At 35.5% G+C, this 19,235-nt stretch overlaps 2 gene segments (V, D, J or C); both read left to right on the top strand.

The window, feature by feature from the left end:
* Positions 1-5,003: 5,003 nt before the first annotated feature.
* LOC131356836 (T cell receptor alpha variable 36/delta variable 7-like) lies at positions 5,004-5,476 on the top strand (the record flags this gene model as incomplete). The annotated part of the segment is given in 2 exon segments: positions 5,004-5,043; positions 5,178-5,476. Coding segments are annotated over 2 exon segments (339 nt in total), but the record flags the coding sequence as incomplete, so codon positions are not given.
* Positions 5,477-18,067: 12,591 nt separating this feature from the next.
* Positions 18,068-18,549, top strand: LOC131356837 (T cell receptor alpha variable 5-like; the record flags this gene model as incomplete). The annotated part of the segment is given in 2 exon segments: positions 18,068-18,107; positions 18,260-18,549. Coding segments are annotated over 2 exon segments (330 nt in total), but the record flags the coding sequence as incomplete, so codon positions are not given.
* Positions 18,550-19,235: the final 686 nt, after the last annotated feature.

Raw genomic sequence — 19,235 nt, 5'->3', positions numbered from 1 at the left:
CTGCACATGGATCCTACTCACCCGGTGTCTGGAGGTTTGTTACAGCCATGCAGCCCACAGAGACACAAAACTCAAACAGACTGTACAAAAGTCAAGCTTGATTTTTTTCTCAGCAGGGGGAGATGTTTATCTGTTTCATTCAAATACAGGTTTCTTTCTTAATTCTCAAAATTCGATGTTTATTTGTTTTAAATATCAACAATGATCCTCTTACATATGTTGTTAATACTTATTGGTTGAACAATCAGAGAAGAAATCTTTTAAAAATAAATGTTAATCTTTAATCAAAAATAATTATTTCTGCTAAGGTTCATGCTGTTATTACCCTGATGCAATAAAAATGTAAAACAAAGTTAAATATCAATGTCTTTAAATAATTTAAATTGCTGGGTTTTAATGTAACACTAGTGAACTAAAGACTTCACTCTTCATTATTTGGCAGCTTATAAAATAGCACTTGATCCAGCACTGATATTAAGTGAAACACTTGAATTACCACAGATACTTAAAAGAGCATTGAGCTTAATACAAGACGCTTATAAATTGTATTAGGGGTTTTATATTATTATAATTTTATGGGGAATTTTTAAAATTGTATCAGTCACTGCAGTGCCTCTGGTGTTTTGTTTAGACTCTAAGGGTGTACTATAAATGTGCTGAAGAATTTAATTTCACAATAAGAATTGTTTGATTAAAAAAGATTATTGAAGTAATGCATTACTTCAAGCCAAGTATATGCAAGTGTAATTAAGTAACAATACAGTAACACTTCATTAGTAATTATTAATGTGATATAATCAATTCTAATGAAATTAAATTAGTAATTATTATGTCCTTAGTAATAGATTGTCCTGTGTTCCACTTTACTATACTGTTCCAGATCATCATTAACTCTTGATTAACACCACAGGTATTATTAATATGCCGTCATTATTCAAAATCTTCTTCTTTTTAGACAAATCCTCTAATAAATAAATTTGATGAATGCATATTTATTGTCCACATAATAAAGTGACAAGCAAAGCAACATTCATAAGTGGTTAATAACATTTGGAGTTTATACAAAGCTACATGATAATATTGTCTTTTGAGTTTACTCTGCTAAGAAAAGTCATATTTTTAACTTGCATTATTTGAGATATAACCACAATACAATAAAGAGTATAGGAAGCCTTACAGTGTTGTATATATTTTGTAGATTAGAAAATGTTTACTTTATAGAAATAGGAAGTGTAGTAAATAAATCATGTGTCATGTGCCACATTGATATTGAAGGGTAGTGACCCGAAACATGAGCAGTGTAACTGTTGAAGGATTTAAAGCCAGCAGACCTGATTAACATAGACCCAGTAGTTAAAACAAACACAGCCACATTTCAGACTAAAACACGGAAAAATAATGAATGTTATGTTGTGTTCAAAGGAGCAGAGCCCTGGACCCGAGTCACCCAGCGCACATACTAATACTACAGCGGGATCGGAAGAGAAATGAATGGAGAAAGATACAAAATGGGTTGAGATGAAATTACTGGTGTTTATTATTAGAGTGTAATCCAGTGTCATTCAGAGATGTTTGCGTGTGCAGCTGCACAAGGCAAATTATGTAAATGAACAAACATGTATGTAAGGTGGTTTATTATTCACACATTAATTCATAAGACTCACAGCGTAGTTAAGGTTAGCTCTTTATTAGTTGGTGATTAGTACATGCCTTAACTCATGATTAGTTCAGATTTAAGTAAGTAATAATTCAGGTATTAGTTCATGATTATTCATGCACTGTTAGTGTAAAGTGTTACCATATAAATAAAATGGATTAAACATGACAACTAAAATCATTCAGACAAAATTTAGAAATCTTGATTTATCATGATACAAAAATATTTTTCTGACACTACAGTCATCAAGAATCATACAGACTATAAGGCAGAATGTGGCACAAATGGCACCAAATGACAGCAGCAACAACAGAACCTTTTTAAATTGTGATTTAATGTTTGTATAATAATTATTTCAATAATTACATGATTAAACTTTATTATAGTGTTTATTAACTTTTATTATCAGTTCCTGCTTTTAGTTTAGCTTTTTGTGTTTGTTTAAAATAGATTTAGGACATGTTCCCCATGTGAGACTGAATGTAAAGCCAGAATGCTTCAGTAAGAATCAAGAATCTTTCAGTAACATTAGTGACACTGTCATGTGAGTGATGCTGTGGGGTGGAGCTTCATGAATCCTGATGATGTTAACATATCAGTGTACAGAAAGAACAGTTTCCTTCAGCTAAGATCATTCATCATGTTCACTGTTATATTCATGTGTCTGTGGCTTTCACTGGGTGAGTAAACATTTTTATTATTGCAAAAATAATATGTTCTGAATCAAGGATGAACACGTGTGTTTTAGCAAAATGTGAGTATGATTTGTTTAACACCTTATTATTCCTTATTATTTTAATAAACAATATACTCTCTTCTCTATGACAGGTGACTCCATGGCAGATTCAATAACACCACTTTCCACTCATAAAGTTGTAGATGAAGGTGATGATGTTACTCTGTCCTGTGAATATGAAAGTGCAACAAACAACTACCTGCAGTGGTACAGGCAAGATCCAAAATCTAAACCTGAGTTCCTTCTTTATATTTATCAAAATGGAAATCCAAAATCTGAACCTCCCCCAAGAATGTCTGCTAATGTTAAAGATAAACATGTGGATCTGATCATCTCCTCTGCTGCTGTATCAGACTCTGCTCTATACTACTGTGCTCTGGCGCCCACAGTGACAGGAAATCCAGCTGCACTGTACAAAAACTCTGACACAGTTTTGTTATATTGAAAGCTGTTCTACTGATTATGAATTATTCTGAATTTATATGCCAATTTTGGGAAATTCTGTTTCTCTTGTGATTTATAAAAAATATATATTATTGACACGTTAGATTATTTGGAGACAGCTCATTCATTTAGAGACAAATTTATCACTAGTGATCTTCAGTGATCAGTCTGTGCTCCTCTGCTGGTCTGATCATGGAGTCTTAGGGATCACATCATACAGAATCTTTTCTGGGCCAGAAAATCCCATTAGAGTCTCAATTTCCTGCAGAGACAGAAGAACACACACTTCCCTCCCCATCCTTATCAGTACATTTAGGAAAATATATTGCGAGCATCCTGAATAGCTGTACCACTGTTTAATATGTGAAACTGCACTTAGTCTCAACGCATAAGAACCTACAGATTGCAAAAACCACTGGAACCACTCTTACTTTGAATGAGCTACATACCATTTTTCACAGTATTGTCAAGATCAGCAGATGTTTTTCGTAACCTCAGTGAAATACCTCAGAAAGTGGTTGTTATACTGTGCTATGAAGAAATAATTAAAAAATTATGACATAAAGAAATATTAATGTATAATTGTTACATTCATAGAGAAGGCAAAAACTAAGGGTGAATGCAAGAACAACATTAAGATTAAGATATCCAGCGGTCTGGATTATAGTGACAACCATAAACGAACAAGAAACACTGTACATTCAAAAAATATCTATGGTGGAATGTAGGTGCACACACAGTCTTACATGTTCTCAAACCAATGGAGCTAGTATATGTGTGGAAGAGAGTACAAGCAACAAACAAACAAACAAACATCAGACAACTGCTAACACTGAACCAAGGGTCTGAAACAGTGTGCTGCATTTTAAACTGGTAGCTCCACCTCTTTTGGTTTTTAGGGGGGTCTTGCCCACTCACTGGTTAAGTTTGTCACCCAGTTAATGGTGATTGCCACAGGGTCCCATCTACAGGAGGATGGCTAGAGACAGACATGCAGAAAAAAGCTAAAAATGGGGAAATAAAGCAATGTTATGTAGTGTTTGCACACACGCAAGCACAGCATCACACAGCACACATGCATTCTCCACATATTCCAACTTAGGAAGTTAGGGTCAGCCATGATATAGCACCCCTGGAGCAGTGAGCGTTAAGGGCCTTTGCTCAGGAGACCAACAGTGGCAGTGCTTGAACCCCAATCTGGCACTCCACAGTGGTGGTTAATGGCCCATGTGTAAATAGACACTCTGAGCTTTGTAGTTTTGGATTTTAATTTAAATTCTAGTATTTCATAAGTGTTTCTATTTTTACCGAACCTACTAGAGGCAATATATTACTAGAAAAGTTCCAAAAAAAGTTACTGTTATGGTTAGACCCGAACAGTAAGAAAGGGTCCATAGAGTGAACATAGTCTGTAGTTTGTAGCTCCTGTGTTCCATATAAATACACTACAAAAGACAATGCATTAGGGAACTTAAGTGCTTTATCATTTATCCATTTATCCACTGGATAATCTCTCCTACTGAATAAATTTAGAAATTAATTTTGTTCTACATTAAAATCATCTATTGAATGAAATTTAATTGTAAAATGTAAAATTAAAATGTAATTGAATGAAAATATTCAGAAAACAGTGCTACTTTCCACAAGGGGGCAGAATAAAGCAATAAACCCAGGCACTAATAAACATGTGCTGCTGTCACTCTGTAACCATGTCTCTATCAGGAAATGTTCAAGAAACTGAACAGTGTAGATTTTAATTTTCTACCCAATTAATTCATTTTTACATTAAAGATAAAGCTTTCAGATAAAAGCAATAAATGAACACATTTAAGTGTTTAAGTGTGATGATCATAATTGATTAATTGACTGATTTGATTGATTGTCTAGTCCACTTGATATTGGACTAACAGTAATGTGGAACCAAAAGGAGTTTGAGACATATATAATATATAAATATGTAAAATCTTATTATTAGATGAACGATAAATGTCTTGTTCCACATGTGAGACTGAATGTAATGTCAGGATGCAGTAAAGAATCTGTCAGTAAAACTGGTGACACTGTCATATGATGCTGAGGGGTGGAGCTTCATGAACCTCTGAAATGTTAATATAATAAAGTACAGAAAGACCTCAGAATATTGTCATTTTACTAACACCATTCATCATGTTCACTGTTATATTCATGTGTCTGTGGCTTTCATTAGGTAAGTTATCATCGACCTTCTCAGAAAGGAAGTGTTACATTAATGATTAATTAGCCTGTGTGATGTTAAGAAAAAGTATAATATGAGTTATATAACTGAAAAATAAAAATATTATGTTCTCTTCTCTATGACAGGTGACTCCATGGCAGATCCAATAAAGCCACGTTTCCCTCATAAAGTTGTAGATGAAGGTGATGATGTTACTCTGTCCTGCAGCTACAAAGACTTCAGTGGTACAGTAAATAACTTGCAATGGTACAAACAACATCCAAAATCTAAACCTGAGTTCCTTTTTTTCATCACTCGAAATGGAGTTAAAACTGACCCTATGCCACCACGTCTGTCTGCTGAAGTTGATGATAAAACTAAACAAGTGGATCTGATCATCTCCTCTGCTGCTGTATCAGACTCTGCTCTATACTACTGTGCTCTGCAGCCCACAGTGACAGGAAATCCAGCTGCACTGTACAAAAACCTTCACACAGTTTTATTATATTGATGGCAAATCTACTGTAAATCGATGAATAATTTATACAAATATAAGGTTAAGATTTTTACATGCTTACTAGTTACAAATAGTTTTGGAGTTGAACTTCAAGTCATTTAAAAAAAATCAGCTAATACTCTAGTATAGATACTGATCTCATACCTCATACACAGCAAAATGCTAGAAAAATCAGGCAATTCTTAATTTTTAAAATACTTATACACTTCATTTAACCAGTTTATGGTCTTTAACATTTCAGTGACACATCATGTGAGAAAATTTATTAAATACATTTGGATTAAATGGCTGTAGATGGTACTTCTATTGATGTCAAAATGTGAAGTCTAATAATAGTTTGGTGTACAACATCTATTAAAGCATGGAAGTTATTACAAACACTCTTTTGTAGTTTTAATCTCATAGATTTTTATGTTTAGCTTGATCTTAATTATAGCTGTTAATAAGTGCCTGAGTAATTCTCAGCTTTCTAAAGATTCCCTGGATATGTGCATAACCAAGGGACAGTAACCTATTTATTTTGGGTATGCACTCCCTTCCAAAATTCAGGGCTTTTGAGAAAGGATTAAAACTGTTCTTTTTTTTCAAAGACCAAGAAAATTATATGTACAAATTCAGGGTGCAAAATTCGCCAAAAGAGATGTAGGGAGAGTTGATCAATAAAATATAAACAACATTTTACCTCTGTGATTAATCATACCATGTGATGTATGATCCCATAGACAGACTGTACAAATCATACTGTATAGCTTTCCCCACTTTCCATTCATCATTCTAAATAAATAAGCAAGAAACGAGAAGTGTTATTGTGGTACTATTTAACTAAATGTAGTTATTTAACTGAATACACAATAAGAAAGATAATTAGCCTGATAATTAAACATATCTACTCACTGACTTTATTTGACACAACCACAAATATAGGTCTACTGTAACTATAAAATCTCACATTTTACAAATTAATGTAAGGCTGCTCTGAATGGCATCTTCAATCTATTCATAAATATAAACCTATGCTTGGTATGTTATAGACAAATGTGTTTCTCTGCCTTTCCTTGGAGCTAGTCCAATTTTACATATTTTACAGACAATATCTTTAAAAAAGCAGTTAGTGAAACTTAGTAACTTGCTTTAGTACTTCCTTCTACACCATATGTGCATAATTAAAGGGTTAACAGTAAATAACTTATCTGTGCCATCATTAATGTCACACATACTGAATTAAATATGATACACACTGCATCACCACTGCAAAAAAATGCACCAACACTGCAAACTACCATCATTAACACTGTACTTACACTACAGAACACTGTATCAATGTCATTAAGACTGTACCTCTTCACCAAAAATGCACTAACACTACATTAACACTGCAGTAAAACTGCACTTGCATTGCAGAACATCGTCAGACAGAACACAGAAGTGCGATAATGGATGCACCACGTTTTGCTGAATGAATGAATGCTGCTGAATCTGTGACCGAACTTCATGGATTAAGGGATGATCGTGGGATGTAACATCCGGTCAGTGGATGTACACATGGAATAATCGTGATACTCATGGTCTTGTTCAAGTTTTTTTCCTTCCTGGATTAAATTGATACTTCTCTCAATCTGAGATGGCGAGCCAACCTTAGGAGATCGACTCCGATCTAACAAGCTGATTCCACTAGGATCATCGATGAAACCCTTTTCAAGTGGAAGTTCACAAGTTATTTTTTTTTGTTGAGGACCACTTACGGGTAGGACTAAATTCAACCTTGCACTACATTCAAGTGAACTTTACACGAGCTTCATTAAGGTCTTTGTGAAACACAGAGGATATTGAACTTTCCAAGGATCTCTAACAGAGACTGAGCACTTTCTTTAATGTTTTTTTTCTTCTCGTTATTCACGAACGTTGTGAGTTTGTATGGTTCATGTTATTTTTCTGAACTTGGGATTCCTTATTCTGAATCACTGTGAAAAAAAAAGTTATATATTTCATGTTGGGTAAATCTGGTATCAGATAAAACCTAAAATTAATATCCTCCTTTAATAGAACATAGACCTACAACCAAACAAATAGAAACAAAATTAAAAGGGGACTAAAACAGAACTAAACTGAGTAGCAATATGTTAAAAAAATAAAACTCCAAAGTAGATAAACTAATAATTGGCCTCCCCTTAAAGACATAAAACAGGTGGACACTAGAATTGAAACTCATTCAAATACAATAGTTTTTTCTTTTCTTCTCTTTTATTGTTTATACATATGTACAGTTGTTTTTTTTTTGCCTGTTTATAGTTTCATATTAGTTAATACAAAGCTCAATTTCTCTAACATTGTGTGGTCCCTTTTACTTAACTACATTTGTCCCTCCTCACAGAACCTAGTAACTGGTCCATCTTTGCATTATTACCAACGGGTGCTCTTTGTGTAGTCTGAGTGGGGCACCTGTTACAAATTACATGTGTATCATTACATAACTGAATTCCACAATGGGTTCATTCATTAATCTTCAGTGAAGACTTTATCCTGATCAGGGTCACGGTGGCTCCAGAATCTATCATGGACACACTAGGCACAAGGAGGAAACACACCATATCACAGGAGTGGAAAAAGTACTGAGAATCAAGCACATGGACACTAACACACATCATGAAGCCTTGTACATTGTAACTATTTGTGTACACCTATTTTATGTTGGCTACTAGAACCAGTGCTAGTCTATAGCATTAGCAATGAAAATGGATTAACTTGTAACCAGTTAATTTTGGCCGAGTTTGTGAACACTGCAAGACTTTTGTCAAAGTTAGATGGTGTTTATACCTTCTGAGACAAATAGGACTCATTTTTCAAGTACTTGTTTACTTCAGCATCGTGAAACATTTTATTTGGGGGTGTTAGGGAGGCTCATTATCAGGGTAGATACTGCAGTCTGTCTTCATTGTGTAGCATGTAGCAGTACAGAATAATTTTAATTAATTTGAATATATGACTGAATGCTGTACAGACACAATCATACACAATATGTATGCAATTATTGAAGAAGTTTTTATTCTATTGAACTGTTAATTGTATTATCGCTAAATGTATCAAAAATCAGCCTTAACGGATTGAAACATGACATAAAATATATTATAAACATTCACTGCTGTTTTCATTCAATTAATTTAAACAATAGATTTATTACATATGATACCAGAACTGACATGACTATGAGTAAAAGTGGGTGGAGCTAGATGTGGTAAGATACAGTTTAGAAAGTTTCACAGAGATCCTGCCATTTATACCTACTGCAAGAGAGACACAACAGTCATGTTACTCTTCTTTATTTTCATAGTTGTTAAAAACATTGGTAAGTCATTTATATTATACACAAACTTTAGGTGAATGCTGGAGATTTGAGTTGATACCTAAACATGATGATTCAGTTGTGAAAAAAAAATTGTTTATGTTGTTGTAATGTTTTATAGCAGGTGCTGTTGACAGCAGCATTACACCAGAACAAACCATCATATCTTCAAGTGAAGGCAGCAACATCACACTGACCTGCACATATGATGATTCAGCTAACTCTCTCCACTGGTATCGACAAAAACCTCAATCAGAACCAGAGTTTCTGCTACTGATTTTTGAATCCACAAAAAGTGTCACTAAATCTGAACATGACCCACGACTATCCACCAAAGTTCGTAAAAAGGACAAGAAAGTAGATCTGGAGATCTTTCCTGCTGCAGTATCAGACTCTGCACTGTACTACTGCACCATGGAGCCCACAGTGACACAAAACTCAAACAGACTGTACAAAAAGACAAGCTGCATGTTTTCCTCAGCAGGGGGAGATGTTTACCTGTTTCATTCAAGTACAGATTTCTGTCTTAGTTCTCAGACTTCACTGTTTATTGGTTGAACAACCAGACAAGATATCAGTTTAAAAGAAATGTTAATCTTTAATCAAAAATAATTATTTCATGCTGTTATTCCCTCGATGTAATAACAGTGTTAAACAAAGTTCAACATGCATTCAAATAATTTAAGATACCGAGTTTTAATGTAACACTAGTGACCTGAAGACTTCACTCTTCATTATTTAGCAGCTTACAGCTGCTTAGAGCTGACAGCACAAGTTAGCAAGTTCATTAAAACACAAGGCCATGATGAACAGAAAAGACTTCTCTGCTCTAAACACTTTGAGCAGACAGAAAGATATTCAGCCAAAAATATCTTGCTAAATTACAAGTTTTGGTTGAAATGGAAATGGTTGCTCCACTCCAGACTCTCACTGTGCTGCCACATGTTATATATATATATATATATATATATATATATATATATATATATATATATATATATATATATATATATATATCTCTACCACAATATATAGTAATTGGTTAGTTGGGGATTCTCTCTTTCTCTCTTCTGGTGATTGTCATGTATTTTGGAGGTGATGCAAAATTGCACACAAACTGACAGTAACCTGAACACATCATCAAACTGGGGATCCTGAAGCTGTGATGCAGCAACACTACCTGCTGTGTCACTGTGCTATCACACTGTTAAAATCCTTCTGCTTAAAGTGTTTTCTTGTAGTGTGGTGTTGTGTCATTGTTAATAAAGAAAGATTTCTACCCTCATGGTACAATTCCATATTGACTGATAACAAGTGCACTAAAGACAAGGCTCAGGTCAATCCTCATAGCAGAATTCCACAATGCCAGTGGACTCATGATCCTCTCTGTTCTGTCTGGAGTAATTACACTGCAGATGAAGGGCATTTTATTGTCTAAGTGTCGTAACTTCACATATATAATAGTCAAACTAATCAGTGATATCCCGATTTTCATCAAGAAAAATCTCAACAGATTGAGATCATCTCCAAAACTAAGGATTATCTTATTATCATCAAACCAATTCCTCGTATTTTCAAACAAGTAACTAGAAACATCTTATTCATTAGTGCATTGTTGTCTTCTGCTCTTCTGCAGTGTTCAGTGTGAGAAAGAATCATTTCGTAAAAGTATGTTGGTTTAAAATATTATGTTGTGATTAATGATCAAGCATGTTTATAAGGTAATTTACATTAGTCATCACTGTATTGCATTTCATTCCTGCCACAATGCCAAATACAAAGTTTTTATTATTTATAAAACGTATCAAAAATTAAAAGGTCATCTTAAAATATTTTTTAATTGATTCCAACCTAATGGAATTGAAATATTTTTTTTTTTATTTTTTATATGCAAACTAATGTCGTATCTTGCTAATAATTGTCTTTTGTTGTCATAAATTTTCCAGTAACTCAATTAAATGATTATCATCATTATCATTATCAATGATTATATTTAATGTTTGGGAAAAAAGAAAGAAAAAAGAAATGTTTGAAACATTCCAAATACAGCACTATGTTTTTGTTGTAAAATAAACATTGTTGTGGTCAGTAAATTGCCATAAATTCCCAGTGTATCAAATATGATACAAAAAAATTGTAATAGAATTGTAATAGGTATTGCTCCACATTTATCATCTTGAACTATATATAGCATCTAAGACCATTCACTCAGACCAGCAATGAGGAAATAAGGAAATCTCCAGAACTAAGGAATAAGTTTTAGGCTTTGCAGGAAATAAGAATTAGACAATGCTTTGTCAATTCTGTTGTGATGGAATATATCTGTGTAATTTAACATGTTTAAAATGTTGTTGCTTCATTTTATGTGATGTGTGTACTTTAATTTGTTTGTATTAAAGCTTGACACAGGAAACAGACTTATTTATTAGTGCATCATTTGTTTTCTGCTCTTTTGCACAGTGTTCAGTGTAAAAAACTTTAACAATGCAAACAAGGAGACCATTTGCGTGCGGTGCTGCATGTGCCATTGTCACACCTTTATATACTTTTATTTAGGAATAAAAATTTTACAATGATAAAATAACACATCTGATGCAATGGTTTGTGAAGTAACAGTGTTTTGTTGTGTGTTGTACTGGTTACTCAGTTCACTGTCACTGATATTGTTAAGTGATGACCTGTAAAAAGTTTTGCTCCAACAGCATCACTTCCTGGGTGTGTCCTTCTAGAGACGTGTAAAGTTCAGCACATACAGCACTATTATACAGAATCCTCACAGAGCTGTGTTCAGAAATGGATCAACTATACAACTTACTGTACATAGTGAGATACATACCACTGATTCTCACTCTAGTTACAGGTAATCATTGTTTTATTAACTAATACTCATGTCTTAAAGAATTAAAAAATAATACTTCATTATTGTTTTTATATTGTTTTTATATTTGTATTATATTTTTATAAATATTTTCATCTATACACAGACAGTTCTGCAGATAAAATCTGGCCGAAGGATGAAAACATTGCCATGAAAGAAAAAGACCCTATTACTCTGAGATGTTCATATGAATCAAGCAGTGATTATGTTTGGCTTTACTGGTACAGACAATATCCTAACAGCGCACCACAGTTTTTACTGTATAAAGGTGCGAGGTCAAGAGCTTCTGATGGTTACAACCCCTCTGGCTCTCGATTCAATGCAGAAACATCCCCAGACTCTACTGAACTTACTATCAAAGATCTGCAGATCTCAGATTCTGCACTCTATCACTGTGCTCTTAGAGTAGTAGCACAGTGATATAGAGTCACTGAGAGACTGTACAAAAACCTATGAAATAATTCATTTGAAGTTCAACGTTTAATATCAAAGATACTTCCTTTAGCAACTTATCAGTTAACCACAGACACAAAAGACAGTTGTGGTAACATATGCAGCTGAAGAAAGAGAAAATAATAAAGAGGCACTGTGTCACTTGTTGCTGGTGTGTACTGTTTTATATTCATTGTACTTTGCTGGCCAGTTTTTCCCCATGATTTATTTAAATTAATTTTTATTTATTTAAATGTATAAACACAAACTAAGATTTGTCAAATGTTCTAATAAAACAATTTTGTACAACTTGTTTGTGGAAATATTGTCAACATTTCACAACATTCAGAAGTGTCTGAATCAAAAGGTGTAGTATAATCTAGTGAATAAGAATATATTTTTTAAGTTATCATAAAGTAACATTGCCAATCTTTCAGAAAATCACTCAGTGTGATGCAGTAATTGCAACTAAAAAATTACAACTAAAAACCCTGGCATCACTCTGCCCCCTGGTGAGACATATTCTGATCAACAGTGTCAGCTGCAGGAAGTGTGGAGCTCCACAGGCTATCACAGTAAACTCCACTCCTTCAGCTTTATCTTTCAGCAGATTACCATCTCTCGCCTACCAACACAATGGTGTATTCATATCCACACAATGTCACAGCCCATCTTCGAATGCGTGGTGAGGCCATTTGTGGCACTTCCCTCTGTTCATTGAACAATGAGATCAGTGGTTTGTGATCTGTGACAATGGAGAAATGTCTCCGGTACAAATGTGTGGAACTTTTTGACTCCAAAAATTATAGTGAGACCCTCCTTCTTTATTTGAGAATCATTTTTCTCAGCTGTATTCAGGGTACGTGACACAAACCCAATCGGGTGGTCTGTTCCATCCTCCATCCTGTATGACAACACTGCCCCCAACCCATATGGGGACGCATCACAAGCCAAAATGAGTGGCTTATTGATGTCATAGTGCACTAATATAGCAGAAGACTGCAGAACACTGCAGAAGACTTTTTGAGTTTTTGAAAGCTTCTTGTTGCTCACAGTCGCAAGTCCAAGATGGTGGCACATGTGGATGCAGCGGCTCGGAGTTCCCTGACATACAGCAGCATTTTTATTTTATTTACTATTTTAAGTTTACTTTTCCAGGCACTCAGTCAGAGAATGATGGACGAGCTGTAGTGCACCCTCAGAGACCTTAATTCTATCCCCCCTGAGATTCTGCGCCCCAAAGAGCTCAGTGGAATGATTATCATCCCGCCCGTGAGGCGCCGGAGGCAGTTTAGAGACAGGAAAAAAAAGCTAGGCTACATGCTCATCCACACAGACCAACGCTGCCAAGTCTCTTTCTTACAAAATCCTGGTCACTCGTCAACAAGATGGATGAAATACGACTAAGGATTACTTCTCACTGCATGAACAGCTGCATGATGGTAATCACTGAGACTTGGCTGGATAGTGCTGTCCCCACCTGGATAGTGCTGGTAAGAACAAAGATGGAGGATTGTGTATATATGTTAACAATGACTGGTGTACATCTGCAGACATTATTAGCACACACTGGTCTCTTGATATAGAATATCTGGCTCTAAAATTCAGGCCATTCTACGTACCTAGAGAGTTTACTGATATTCTGGTCACAGCTGTTTACATCCCACCACAGGCTAATGCCAAGCTAGCCTTGGAGGAGCTGCATGAAGCTATTAACAGCCAGCTTAATGCTTATCCAGAAGGAGCTGTGATTATAGCAGGAGACTTTAATTATGCAGACCTAAAAACTGTGATGCCAAGACTGCACACCAATGTACACTTCCCAACCAGACAGCAGAGCATACTGGATCAAGTGTACACAAATATTCCATGAGCCTACAAAGCTGCACCATCTCCACACCTTGGCTCTTCAGATCACATCTTCATAAAGATGACTCCATCCTACAGACCTCTCATCTGCAGAACACAACCATCCTTCAAAATTGTCCAAGTATGGAGTCAGGAGTCTACTTCACAACTGCAGGACTGTTTTGAAAACATGGACTGGGAGTTGTTTGCAAAGAGTGGAGACCTGAAAGAATACAGCTCATCCGTTTTGGCCTTCTGCACCAACACCGTGCTAACCACCAAGACTATCAAGGTGTTCCCCAACCAGAAAACATGGCTTGAAAGGAATGTGCGTACTCTGCTGAAGGTGAGAGACGCTGCCTACAGGTCAGAGGACAGACTGGCTAATAGTAATGCCCAGAGAGAGCTGAAAATAGGCATCAAAGAAGCCAAGCAGAGATATCAGCAGCGAATCGAGGGCCACTTCATAAACAACAATCCCCACAGCATGTGGACGGTTATCAAAGCCATAACTAACTATAAGAGTAGCACCCCACTGACCAGCGATGACACCACACTTCCTGACACCCTGAATGAGTTTTTGTGTGCTTTGATAATCAGACCAGCCAGAAGACAACACCACTGCCCAGAGATGAGCCAGCACTCGTCCTCGAGAACCATCAGATGAGATCCACGCTGAGAAAGATTAACATCACCAAAGCAGCAGGACCAAACAGAGTGCCAGGGTGCACACTGAAGTCATGTGCCGACCAGCTAGCAGGCGTGTTTACCAATATATTCAACCTGTCCCTGCAGCAGGCTGTAGTCCCCACATGTCTCAAATCCACCACCATCATCCCTGTGCCCAAGAAATAAGTCAGATGTCTCAATGACTATCGCCTCGTCGCCCTGAAACCAATTATCATGAAGTGCTTTGAGAGGCTGATTCTCCCCCACATCAAGGTCTGCATCCCTTTTGATTTGGACAGCCACCAGTTTGCCTACTGGGAGAACAGGTTAACAGAGGATGCAGTCACAACCGCACTTCTTCCTAAGAAAACTCAGAAAAGCCAAAGTACCATCTCAGCTCCTAGTAAATTTCCACAGGAGTACAATAGAGAGCATTCTTTGTTTGTAATCTCCACAAATGAGAATTGAACCATCTAGCTTTCTCACTGGCACAATAGGAGCTGCCCATTCTGAGAACTGTACTGGTTTTATAACCTTCTCATCTACCAGTTTCTGAAGGTCTGCCTCCACCAGGGGTTTGACAGCAAAAGTTATTCATCAAGGCTTATAGAATCATGGCTTGGCCTTTGGGTTAACATGAATCTTTGCTGTGTTGCCTCTAAGCTGTCCCAGCATTCCTCTCTAGAACATCTTCCAATTTCAGTGCTGGCATGGCTTTTACTTTATTTACCAACTGTGGCAACAAGTTTAAATCTCTTAGCCAGCTACGCCCCAGTAAATTTGGCCCTGCCCCTTCTACCACTATCATGGCCATTTTTTTTACATCCTTGCACTGCACTGCTCATGCTTTATTGTTTTTTACAGATCTTGTCTAATTTATTTTTTTACGTCTGATGACAGACCTCACACCTGGGCCTGTTACACTAGCACACACGTTTTGGAAATACCCTGTCATTTATAACAACTGGAATTTAATCTTTAAATCACTGTCACACATCATAGGAAGATCACTCAATCCAGAGCCAATCCAGGCAATACAGTATCTTTGGCGTCAAAAATCATAACCTAGAGTTGTCAAACAAAAAATCTAATATCATTGCATTTATCATTCTATTAGCACAAAGATTGATAAAACGTAATCGTAAACTCATTGTGCCCTGATGACAAATGTTATACAGTATAATACCTTCCTCCCATTGTTTATTTATTTATTTATTTATTTATTTATTTATTTATTTATTTATTTATTTATTTTTAATTAATTAATTTATTTATTTATTAACTTAGTTAGTTAGTTATTTAATTGGTTAATTAATTATATTGCTTTTTACATTGCTCATTTTACTATGAACTGTTTAAAAAAGTAAAATAAAATAAAACAGTCTTTGCTATATGTTGTGCCTATACAGTAATTTCTTATTTGCCTGGAAAGTAGTTTGAGTTTCAAAAAGTAATGATGGACAGCAGAAGCTGGAGAGTAAACTTCAGCAAAACAACATCAAGTACATGTGGATGGGCATGAAGCAGATCACAGGCTCCAGTATGAAGGACCATCAGCAGGGGGCAGATTGGACAGAGCCAACAAACTGAATTTGTTTTTTAAGTCTGATGCAGGAAAGGGTACTGGTACTGTGGAAAACATCTTGTCTAGTATGAATATCTAGGAAAGCCACCCCATCTGGCCTCAGAGACTACAGACCAGTTGCTTTGATGTCACATGTCATGAAGGTGTTGAAGAGAATAGTTTTAGCCCACATGGTACCCTCATGGTACAATTCCATATTCACTGATAACAAGTGCACTAAAGACAAGGCTCGGCTCAATCCTCATAGCAGAATTCCACAATGCCATGTGCCTCTTTGTTCTAACTGGAGTAATTACACTGTAGATGTCTTGTTAATACAATCTGAATATAGGTTGAACGTAAAATGTATAATAAAAAGTATATATGTTTGGCTGTCTGGGAAAACATGTCAGATATCACTGTGGCTGAATTCTGAATTCTGTTGTTTATTTTAAGTATTATGTTTTTGACACCTCAACTTTAAAAAGCCATGAACTTATTTCACCAAAACAATGTTTAAATCTTTTAATTTCCTTTATAATAATGCCTAGGCTGTTGTCACTGACCCTTTCATACTACACAATTGTAATTGCATGTGATAAGTTTATTGGTGTAATAGGGGTGTGTTCACTACATGCTCACTCACAGATAATGTTCACACACTACACTATCTTTTACCTGCTGAAGTGTGTCTGACCTTTAAATCCCACTTTCTCATGGAAATGTGTGTGTGTGTGTGTGTGAGAGAGAGAAAGAGAGAGAGAGAGAGAGAGAGAAAGAGAGAGAGAAAGAGAATAAACAATGAATATTTCTACAAATATATTAATTTGCTAAATTAAAAAACTGTTTATTAATGTGTTTAGTTTTTTCTCTTCAGTGAACACAAGATGGTGCAGTCACTTATCTTATTGTGGGATAAGTTCTAGAGACACTACCACACAACCTGCTCACATTCTCTGAGATGATGGAAGCTACTTTTCACAGTAAACCTTTGTGACATAGAGTATACTTGTTCTTCTATCATACATACTGCTGATATAATATCCTAACCCCTGCCCTGGTTACTCTTAGTGCCTAAGATAATTTCAGAGAAGAAATACTAAACCGTCATAGGAATAAATACTCATTTTATCTAATTTTACATCATCTTGAGTACAGTAAAAAGTTTAATTTTTCATATTTAACTGTTAGCTGGTATTAGGTTAATTAAGCCCTAATAATCAAATTTTAGAGAAATTCTTATTCTCAAATAAATCTTATTCTCTTCCACTTAGTGGTTCTAACATTAATCTGCCTGCTGGTGTCTACACAACAATTGTCTAATTTAGAGACATCACTAACATATATAGTTAAACCGTCAAGAATCTAATTATTAGAATATATTTTACTAAAATAAATTATTCATTTTCATCTGGACAGGTTTCCCATATGAGGCTGAATGTAAAGCCAGGATGTTTAAGTAAGAATCAACAATCTGACAACAACATTGGTGACACTGTCATGTGATGCTGTGGGGTGGAGCAAAATTGAAGCTTTATGGTGTTAACATATTAGATTACAGAAAGATCTCCACTATTTTCAAGTGCAGTTGTACTACTGTAGTATTTTTTATATGTAACTACCTTTAACATTGTGTTGTTAGAGCCTTCCAGTCCACCTCACTCCTGAATGTAAAGCCACACACTGGTGACACTGTCATGTGATGCTGTGGGGTGGAGCTTCATGAACTTAACATATCAGTCTTCATAAAGACTTCAAAATATTTTCATTCAGTGAAAACCAGTCATCATGTTTACTGTTATCTTCATGTGTCTGTGGCTTTCACTAGGTGAGTTTTGAATTTTTGTTATTTTAAAAATATTTGTTGAATTAATGATTAATTAGTCTGTGTGTTGTAAAGGCAAAATATGAGTCAGATTTATGCAATTCTGGCTTTATTATGTAAAGCTTAAAAACAATATATTCTCTTCTCTATGACAGGTGACTCCATGGCAGATTCAATAAAGCCACTTTTCCCTCATGAAGTTGTAGATGAAGGTGATGATGTTACTCTGTCCTGCAGCTACAAAGACTTCAGTGGTAGTGTACAGAATCTGCAGTGGTACAGGCAATATCCAAAATCTAAACCTGAGTTCCTTCTTTATATTTTTGAAAATGGAAATCTAAGTCCCAACACTCCCCCAAGAATGTCTGCTAAAGTTCATGATAAGAAAGTGGATCTGATCGTCTCCTCTGCTGCTGTATCAGACTCTGCTCTATACTACTGTGCTCTGAGGGCCACAGTGACAGGAAATCCAGCTGCACTGTACAAAAACACTGACACAGTTTTGTTATATTGAAAGCAGTTCTACTGATGATTTCGACTTCACATGCCATATTTGGGGAAAATCTATTTCTATTGTGATTTATGAAGAGTTTATATTTTGAGACGTTAGATTATTACTTGCTATCCTCAGTGATCAATCTGTTGCTGATTTTTATTTTTTTTATTTTATATTACTATACTGTATGATAACTTTCAAGTTGCTAATCTTTACAAGTTTTCTGTTTCCACGATTCGTAGGTATGAACTGCTTAATCTGTCTGAATATCATAAAAACTTTGCTGAAGCACAAATCTGCTATAAAGCACAGCGAAAATATATCAAGTATGCTGATGGCAATAGAGTGTTAAGTCTCATCAGCAAAATATTGAGTTTACAAAGAGAGAGAAGGTGGAGAAGTGCGAGGACAAGTGTATAAGGATTAATCCATAGGCGGAACTCTTAATTTCCTGGAGACATGTACGAGAGAAAACATAAAGAAAAGAAATAAAAGGCATCCTGTGCAGCTGAACCATTGTATTATATAAAAAGTACATGCTGTCTCAATGCCCAAGGCACTACAGCAGATAGTGAAAATCACTGAAAAAAAAGAAGAAGCCATCTTTCAGAAGGAATAAGAACATGTGGACAAAA

Source organism: Hemibagrus wyckioides, linkage group LG07 (genome assembly GCF_019097595.1).
Source record: "Hemibagrus wyckioides isolate EC202008001 linkage group LG07, SWU_Hwy_1.0, whole genome shotgun sequence".
NCBI lineage: Eukaryota > Metazoa > Chordata > Actinopteri > Siluriformes > Bagridae > Hemibagrus > Hemibagrus wyckioides.
Note: the sequence above shows the minus strand (reverse complement) of the source record. Positions and strands in the feature narration are given on the sequence as shown.